This window comes from Gopherus evgoodei, chromosome 2 (assembly GCF_007399415.2).
Source record: "Gopherus evgoodei ecotype Sinaloan lineage chromosome 2, rGopEvg1_v1.p, whole genome shotgun sequence".
NCBI classification, from domain to species: Eukaryota; Metazoa; Chordata; order Testudines; family Testudinidae; genus Gopherus; species Gopherus evgoodei.
Genome location: NC_044323.1, coordinates 133,384,989 through 133,394,831, shown reverse-complemented (window position 1 = coordinate 133,394,831; position 9,843 = coordinate 133,384,989). Strand labels below are relative to the sequence as shown.

General features: G+C 39.4%; 1 protein-coding gene across 1 annotated transcript in view; it reads left to right on the top strand.

The window, feature by feature from the left end:
- The first annotated feature begins 476 nt into the window (after positions 1 to 476).
- CTNND2 (catenin delta 2) overlaps positions 477 to 9,843 on the top strand; it is a 1,223,799-nt gene continuing 1,214,432 nt past the window's right edge. Inside the window, 1 exon segment of the mRNA XM_030551717.1 lies at positions 477 to 887. Coding sequence (XP_030407577.1) covers positions 851 to 887 — 37 coding nt within the window. The 5' untranslated portion in view covers positions 477 to 850.

Genomic DNA, 9,843 nt, shown 5'->3' with positions numbered 1-9,843 from the left:
CCATTCCAAAGCCCCCGCCTCACTTAGCTGCCCTTGTCTTTCTGGGGGTCTGCGGTGCTGGGCTTTCTTCTCCCTTGCTCGTGAAGCCCCATTTCAAACAAAGCAACGTGCACGCCCTGCCTCTGGGGAACGGCACGGGGGTGACTGTGGAGCGGGGAGGGAAACGGCCCAGCTTCTGGGAGCGGATGCACAGGGGCAGGCAGCAGCGCTGAGACAAGCCTGGCCAAGGCACCCTGCTTCCCCCGCCAGCTCTGCAGCCGCCAGCCGATCCTTCGCACAGCCTGGGCTCTGCTGCTGTCGCTCCCCGCAAGCCCGCGGCGCGCGCCTGCCCGGGACCGGGCGGTGTTCGAACGCAGCCCGCGAGGAGCCTCGCGCCCCCGCCTCGCCAGGCGCAGGTGGTGGCGGCGTCGGCGTCTCAGTGAGCTAGAGAGCGAGCGCCGCCGCCCTCCCCAGCCGGGCTCTCAGGCGCGCGCTCCTGCCGGAGAGGGGAGGAGAAGGGAGCGCAGCGGCAGCTGTGACTGTATCGTCTCCAGCCACAGCCGGCGGCGGATGTGCCAAGCAGCAGCCGCTGCACCGGTGCGCCGCTGCTGAGCCTGGCAGAACCGCAGAGGAGGGGGGAGGACATCACAGACTGATCCAGAGACTTTGCCTCTCTAGAACAGGCGGTGGATGTGGAGCCAGCCGCTCCCCTCGCAGCCGCCGCCGCCACCAGGCAGTTGTCCCACAGCAGCACCACAACACAAAGCGAAGGATGCTGCAGCTGGGCAAGGTCAGGACCTTGCATTGAAGCCCGGGGGCGCCGCACACACCTTCCCCACCGGATTGAGGATTTGCCTTTTATTTGCTGTGTATGCCTGGGAAAAAGCAGGCAGGGTCGACGCCGTTCGGTGAGTGCAATTGTGATCGTAATGGTGCCAGGTTTCTCCTCTCCTGCTCTTGCATTATTTTTTCTGCTTCTGGTGCTGCTAGCAAGCATTGGCTTTTGGTACCCACATTGCAAAGGTCCCTCTCTTTTCTAGAAGGCAGCTGTGTCTGGCTCTGGAAACATTGCTTCTGCCTTCAGCGGAGAGGTAACAAAGTGGGTTATTTTTCCCGTGCCTCCCCCCCCCCCCATAGGTTAGTCCCTTGCTTATGTAGGGCATCAGCAATACTGGATTCTCTATCATCCTGCAATGATATGCTCGTTACAGCGGTGAAGTCATAAATATACCAGGGGAGGGGAGGGGAGCGGGAAATAGACCCTTCTCTTCCATGTAGTCCTGGGCTGTTGTGGTCCCTATCATTATTCTGTGACTTGCGGAACGAAATTGAAATACTTAGTCATACGTCCATGTCAGCTTCTTCTGCTTCTTCCCTACATTGGAAACCCTTGCAGTCTATATTTAGAGGCATCAAATCGTGAGATTTCAGTGCAGCCAGCCGGGTTCTCGAGCATATGTATAGTGCCAATAAGTATGGGCTTTTCTTCTTTGGAACCAATGTCTGTGAAATATCCGGCTCGAAGGGGGTGGTGGTGTGTGATCTGCAGTGTGATATTTGGTTGATCTATAATTAATGGCTGAAAGGAAAGATGCATTTCTCTTCATTTCCTTTTCCTTACCCTTATTCTTGTGTGTAGTGTGCTTGTATCGATTGCTTTAAACGTAGCCTCCACTGAATCAAGTCACTATAGAGGAGGTGCGGCAGCACCATACTAGTTGTGATACGGAGACTGGAGAAATAACGCTAACGAAAGAGCATTTTAAAACACGTCTCAAGTTTTCTCCTTGAGAGGGCTGTGTGGTGGGAGTATAAAATGTGAGAAATAAAAATGAGATGTCTGGTTACTCTGGTGCATTTTATATTACATGTTTTAAATGTTAGGGCGTGATTCGCCTTGGCTCAGGAATTTATGATTAATCTTAGCGATTAATTTCATCAAGGAAATTTGTAGTGTTTTACTATAAACAATGAGAAAGGGATAAGCTGTATTAAACTGCCAGGTATTAACTTTTATGAACTGCAGCAATTGCAGTTATTAATATTTATATACACCTCAAAACATTAATATAATTTTGTTTCTACTGACAGCAGCAAGAGAAGAGATTAGAAACTTTTTAGATTTCAGTTCTTTCATCATAAATCATGTGTATTCATAGTATGCAGATTCATTCAGTGAGAGTTCTTACAAGACACAATAGGGGGATTTTCCATTTTCAAGAAAGAATTGACTGTTGTTCGACAGATAAAGGACTGTACAAAATCAGGTAGAACTGTATTTAAACCTATTGTATGTACCTGTGAGACAGAACGAAGGAGAAAAGTCTTTTAAATACTCATTCTGTACAGCGTCTTTACTTTAAATGGAAGTCTACAAAGTTGCCACATCTCATTTTGGTCAGTTGTCTGTGAGGAAGAAAAATTATAGTGACCTACATTTGTTATTGAATTTCTTACTTCAAGCTACTCAGTAAATACAATAGTTTTACTATAGAGTGAGTTAGGTTTAAGCAGAGGAAGCTGCTGAATATTCTCATTAGTCCTTGACTCACAAAATTGCTTTAGAGCTTGCATAAATCCTTTTATGTTAGCAGTTTATTTGCAAAAGACTGTGAGGCCTGTGATAAATAAGCAAAACTTACACAATTTTATAAATCCTCAGATGGTTCTTTAAGACCAATCCTGTGCAAAGTTTGTGCAGCTATCCTATACTGTGTGTAAATGGGTTTATCTTTTCAGAGCTTTGCATGCATACCCATCCAAATAGGCAAACTGGAGAGAGAATGTCTATTAGATAATCCTTATTAACAGAATCTGATTGATGGTCCAAAACTGTGCTATTTGAGGCATATGATATGTTGAATGCTGCAATATAGAAACATGCAATCACATTTTCAGAGACAGTGCTTGCAGTCTGTTATATAAGAGAGATTTTGAAAAAAAGGAGTAGTGGGCTATGCTCCTGTGCAAATGCCATAGGAAATACCCTTTAAAGCTGTTGGTAGGCAATAAAGAAATCAATTTATTCCTGAATGTGAGTTGCATGTCTTATTGTGGATTACAAAGTAAAAAGATTTACAGAGCAGTCTATGGAAGTAATCTTCAGCTAGTGTACTTGAGGTTTGTTTCTCAGATACCTTAGTTGACATTAAAAGTAATAGACAGCACTTTAATGGGGATAATAAGCTTGCAGCTTCTTTTAAACAAATAATCTAACCTTAGGTAGTTTCATCTTCATGTAAGGAACTTTGACACACAGCTGCACTGAATAAAAATAGTATGAGCTTTAAAAAAAGTTTGCATAATTCTTATTTAAATAAATTGCCCCAAATCACAGCAATTAACTTGATGCCATTAAACAGCAAAGGTGACTTGTTTATTTCTTAAGATGCATGTGTAAAACTAATTTAATTATATTTTGTTTAGTACTAACAGGGGCATGGACCAGTTTATTTTAAGGGATTTTAAAAATAATTTTTATAATAGGGCTGTAGATTGACATGTAAATGAAGCAGATAATACATTCAGCAGAGCTCATGAGTGTTCAATTTTGCACCAAATTTCATATACACTTTCTGCTTCATGGTTCATTGTGATATGATTTTTACAGCATATCAGTTACAGAATTTTCAGTTTAGCATTGTTAGGATTTTAAATATGTATATATCAATAGTGCTGGCAGCAAATACTGCCAAAATTATCAGTAGTCCAGGGGAAAAAAATTGTTGAGTTTTGACATATTTCAGAAAACATGGGTTCTGATTTTTCTATTTCCTCTTCTTAAGATGATTACATCTGAATTAATAACATTATTTATAACATAATATCTGCCCACTATATGTATTATATTTCTGTCACAGAATATTGCAAAATGCATCTACTGTATGGATTTCTAGATAAGGTCTTCCAAAATTCACAAGTTTGGGACAGTTATTTTGCCAGTGAACTGCTTGCTAATAGACATTAAAAATAACAAATTATAATACATAAAAACTTTGATTTAATCATGATACCTATTGAATGTGCATTACTTCTTAATATAGTAATACAGATTTTATTTTTAGCAGAATTATAGGATGGTTCTTAAATGCATCATTTTATTTAAAATAACAGTGCCCATCTCCTCTGGAAAACTCATTCCTCCTACCAAAACCCCCTTTTTTCGGGAGGGGGGACAATTAAGAAAAGCTCAATCTTGTTTGGTGATGGAGGCGCTTCCAAGAAAGCCATTAGATCCTTCCATCACTAACCTACTTATTAACTGCAGTATTGTCTTTGCAGGAGGGAGAATGTTGGCTTGCTGCTCACATGCTACTTATGTGTAGGTCTATTCTTTATGTTACTCACTTCTAAAATCAGGGTTCTTCTGGATGGGGCAGTCTTGAGTCCCATATCCCCAACACCTATTCAGGTCTCACCTTTTGGGGGCTAGTGGTTAGGAGTGTCTCTGCCCTGTTCATATACTGCAGGACCCAGGAAAACTTTCACTTAGTCCCACAGATATGTCATTCAAAAATCTGAAAGGTACTCCACAATATACATAGAGTTTTGAAATCCCTTCGTTCATTCCTGAGAACCACTTATCTAGTGGTATGAATGGAACATAAATAGATTGAAAGCAGATTGCCTGATGAGAACGATCAGCAGAGCAGTGGAGAAGTTTTAAGTTTTTGAAGTCTAATTCTCAACACAATATTGTATTTGTTTTGATATGATTGGATAACCACATAAACATGGCTATATGTAAAAAATAAATTTGGAGTATAACTGGCTAGTTCATTATGCTGGTTGCTACTTTGAAATATGTCTGAGTGTCAACATAATGGCTTTTATATTAATAAAGTATTAAATATATCATAGATAAATAGCTTCTGGCAAATTCACTGCCAATCCATCCTAACGATTAATAATCTGCCTGTTTTGTTTAGAGAACCCAGTTATGGTCATAACAGTAATTTCAGCACAGACAGAATATGGAAAAGCTTGCTTCATCCTATCCTCTTTGTTCATTGCATATATATCAGAGCAGTCTGTAGTTTCTGAAAATATATGGAATTTGGAAGTCTTTACACTTGGTGTTTGTAATACTACAAAGAAGAGCATCTTTCTAATGTCTTTTTTTGTATAACGTCACCCAAGAAGAATGCATATTTCCTCCCCTCCCTTTGTGACAATATCACAAGCTAGTGATGGTTCAACCACTCCAGGGCTCTCAGAAGCAAATGAGCTCGCGGCTTCTTTCTGAAAGGGAAAGCCTCTTCCACTTACAAATTCATATCTCTTCTTTTCCTTCTCCAAAACATCCTAGTTATAGCAATTTACTTGTGGCCAAAGAGAAACTTCTTGTTAAGATCTTCAGAGTTACTGAAAAGAAAAATCCATTCTATGTACATAAATATATTTTGTTCAGTGATAGATGCAACAACAATTTGTACTGCAAGTAGTCCATTATATTTTGTTTCATTATATAGCATTAGACTATATCTTTTTTTAAAGGCTGAGATTTTCAAAGGAGCTTAGGAGAGTTAGGTATCCAATGAAATTCAGTGGGACTTGGGCACCCGACCCCCTTAGGCTCCTTTGAAAACTCCAGCTAAACAGCCTAAAGGCTTAGAACAATTGATTTGTTAAAATCTTTTATAAAGTCTCTTTCTCTTAATTAATTAGTTCCCTTCCTAAAATATTATAGCAATAATACCAGTTACTTACTTTCCATTACCTCGTTGAAACTGCCATCTAAACTTTAGTCACATACCCTAACACTTACTGATGAGTGTTACACAACTGGTAAGATCCTGTGTGGGGAGTGAGGATTTGGAGTAAGCATCAAATGCAAGTCAGAGCTCCAGATATTTAACTTACCGGACAAATGATGTTGCTGAAAATGTTCTGCAAATAAAGTATTTCTAAAGTTTGGGAAACTAGCTATTTTTAAGAAAAACAGAAATTGAAAACAAAATGTGTATACTCTGTAAATGTTGTTATAATTATTCCACGTACATAGCAAATTTGACATTCATATAATGAGCCATTGAGTTTAGATTCGCCTGAGTAAGTACTGTAGGATGGGGCCCCGTATGTGCAATTTCAATATGCAATGTTCTGAAAATTGGATGCAAAATGCCATGAAAAATGAAACTCTGCCTTCAGGTGTTTAGTATCCATACATTGGTGATTCTTGTCTGAAATGTTCAGCAGTATAAATCACTGGGCAGCAGTAAGTTCTTAAATGTGAAATGAATCCATATGTTTCCAAAAAAAATTTAAATGTCTTTACATTAATTATCTGGTATTTTCATAGTTTTAATAAGCAGATATTATTAGATAATGTAGTCATATCCCCTTTCACAAAATTCTGCCTTTTTGACACATTGGCTGTATAAGTGTATTAACATTTTAATAATTGTGTGTTGTCCTGAAGGCTGCAGTTTGCTTTCCAGTCCACAGTACTTTGCTCTTCTCCCTTCTCCCTCAGAACATGTATATTGGCAGCTCCTTTTTGCAGATAGATTTTGGCTGTCCAGATCAAATCTGGTCATGTTTTAGACTAACCCTTACTTTTGCCCTGATTTGGTTCTTTGCTTACCTGTTTGTTTTCCTGGCACATGGGAAGAGGGCAGCCACTTTAGATGTAGTGTTTGGCATGAAAAATTGTGTGGAGCTAACAGTGGGAGGATGGAGACAGGATACTGGCATCCAAGAAACGTTACAGGAGGGAATAAGGTGTGGGCCAAGGGATGTACTGGCTGCCGCTTCCAGCAGCTCCCATTGGCCTGGAGCAGCGAACCACGGCCAGTGGGAGCCGCAATCAGCCAGACCTGTGGACGTGGCAGGTAAACAAACCGGACTTGCCCGCTAGGGGCTTTCCATAAGCAAGAGGCGTCCCAAGTTTGGGAAACACTGCCCTAGATAATGCAGTGGTGGAAGTGTGTAGGTCCTTAAAGGAGAGATTGAAGTGCTTGAGCTGGATTCTGAAGGGGAAAAGAGAACCATGTGGGGTTTTGAGGAGGGGATAATGGGTAAATCTAATCAGCTTTTCAGAAATATTTAGGCACCTAAAGATGCAGATAGGCGCCAAGGCGCAGATCCTCAAAGGTGTTTATACACCTAAACTTCCATTGATTTCAGTAGGGGTTATCTTTGGAGATCTGGGCCATAGTGGCATTTTCAAAAGCAATTATCCAGATTAGGTGCCTAATTTCCATTGATTTCAATGGGAGTTAGGAACCTAGTAGCATTTTCAGAAGTGCTTAACTTCATTTTTAGGCATCTACATAATTATGAACATATGTCCCTAAGTGATTTAGGGACCTACATCTGATTGAAAGTCAATGGGAATTAGGATTCTAAACGATGCAGGTGTTCAAACATAGGACACTCAAATTCATACCCATTATCCTATAAAATTCAGCTGTGTCTTATGAATTTGAGATTCAGTCAAAATCCACAAGTACCCATGAAAGGCGGTAGAATATGATTAAATTAAAGATCTTGCTATATCTTCTGCTTTTTCGTCACACCATTTGAGGAGATCTTCCATCAAAAATATGGATGAGAAGCTACTGTTAAGACCTTTGGGGTTTTTGGGCGGGTAGAAAGATATCAATTGGTCATAAGATACATCTAAGCCTCTCATCAGGTCTCTAATACAATTTTGAGGCACTTTGTGGATATGAGAGTTTAATTCAGGTTTTAGGTAGTAACTACAAATCAAATGCATGTATTATAGTTGGAATAAAGTAATAGGAAGCTGATGACATGGAGACGTATATGAATCAGTCTATAATACATCTTTTATTTTGGGTGCATTGTATTGCAGCAATATTTTATTTATTTTTGCTTATATGAGTCAAAACTTAAAATATATTGATTTTTGAACCATAAAAGATAAGATACTGTTTAAAACAAGTCTATAGTTTGTTTGGGGGAAAGAGTTGAGATAGGATAAGGAACACATTTTATGCTTAAGTCTTTTGTCACCAGAAATTGAAAGTGGAATTTCCTTTTCAAATTGTTTAGCGAGCTAATTTGTTTTTGCAAATTATGATAGTCATTACGTCCCTGATAAACAATATTTTATTACTTGAGAAATAGTGTCTTTTCTACAGCCTTAGATTCAAGGAAGCCCTGAAAAGAAATTGGGGTCCTGTGGAAATAGTGATGTATGGCTGCATACCTAAAACTTCATTATAGTGCAACATGTACAAGAGGAAATGTTAAGACTGTACACAAACATTTTGGTACTGCCTGTTTTTTTTTTTTTTGCCATCTTAACATTCTCAACATATTATCAAAAGTAGTTGGTATACTAAAAATACCAAAGGAATCAATTGTTTATGGATATGTTCCTTTTAGGGCAAATAATTTCCCAAAGGCACTGCTATAAGCTGAGGCTGCAGTATCTCCTAAGGATTCTTGCCTCAAAAGAAGGGAGTACTGCCAGATAGTTACAGATCCACTGACCCTTCTGAAATCCTCTAGGAAAGTAGAGTGGGTCTCCAAGTGCTCTAGGCCACAGGGCTATGGGACCCTCACCCTTCTCATCCAAGCATAGCAGAATCAATAGACTCTGTTGTGTCTAGGGCCCTTCACACTTCATAAGAGGGACAGTATGTGACAACTTGCCCTTCAGTGCAGTGTGTAAGTTTTAAAAAGTATTTGTGTGACTGGGTATGCTGAAGAATGCATCTAATAAAGCAAACGTGTAAATTTCTCTTGTTCTGAAATTTAACCAGGGCTCTTTACTCTTTTTCAACTTGTGTGATATTATCATGAGTTTTACCACGCTCGGTGATCCTCTTAAAACTCTAGCTACTTAAGTCATGTGCTGATTTCAGTTTTGTTTAAAAAAAAAAAAAAGTTTCTAATGCTGGTTTTGGAGAAAAGCTTGAAAACATGACACTCACTGCCTTTGTATTATCCCAGAGACTTAAATTCCAGAAAGCAAATAACCGCTGTCCCAATTTGTTACTTTTTAGAGTCTCATGGTTCTTAAACCGAGCTCACGGTAGTTTGGGCAGCATTATGAACACCTGGAGTTGGCAATATTGTTACCTAGGCTGTGGAATCCATTTTCCCAACTTTTTCAGCTTTCTACATGAATCAGGAGGATGATATTTGGCTCACTATGGAGAGAATATTTTTCTTAATTCCATCTTCATGAGGCCTGAACTAGATGAATTGCTCTTTAGGCTTGCTAACGCCTTCTCCTTTGTAAACATTCTTTTTTTTTTTTAAATGCATAGTATCCTATTCATTGGCCCATTCTGCAGATGTACAGCATTGTTCCCTCTTCCCATATTACAGATAAAATTGGCTGTACTTTTAAGACTTTAGAGGTTGTTTCACCAGCTACTCTCCATGTACACATGTTTGAGATGGTCCTTTCCTGATGTGCTCAGATGCTCATGATTATTTATTTTACACATCCTGGATTTCATGCACCTCTTCTTTGTCTTTATAAGAGCAAGGTACAGTATTGCACAGTGCACTCAAGGATCTTGATGGGCTGTAACTGTAATCTCTTCAGAGAAAGACTGACAGATATTAACATGAATCACACAGGTCAAATCAATGAATGTTTAAAATCAAAGATTGTTTTTTTTAGTTGCAGATTGAAACACAAATAATCATGATACAAAGAAATACTTAATGTTTAACAGAGTCCATAAAATGATTTTTAGCATGCATTTAATGTATGCTTCTGTTAAATATAAGTCTTTAACATATGCTTGAGACATTCATAGAATGGAAATAAGTGTTTAACATAACTGTTGGTAGTATTAAATTTTGTCTAATACAGTTTGAAGTCATACATTTCTGCTCAACTTGTGGAAGTCCACTAACTTCTCATTCTGCACTTTC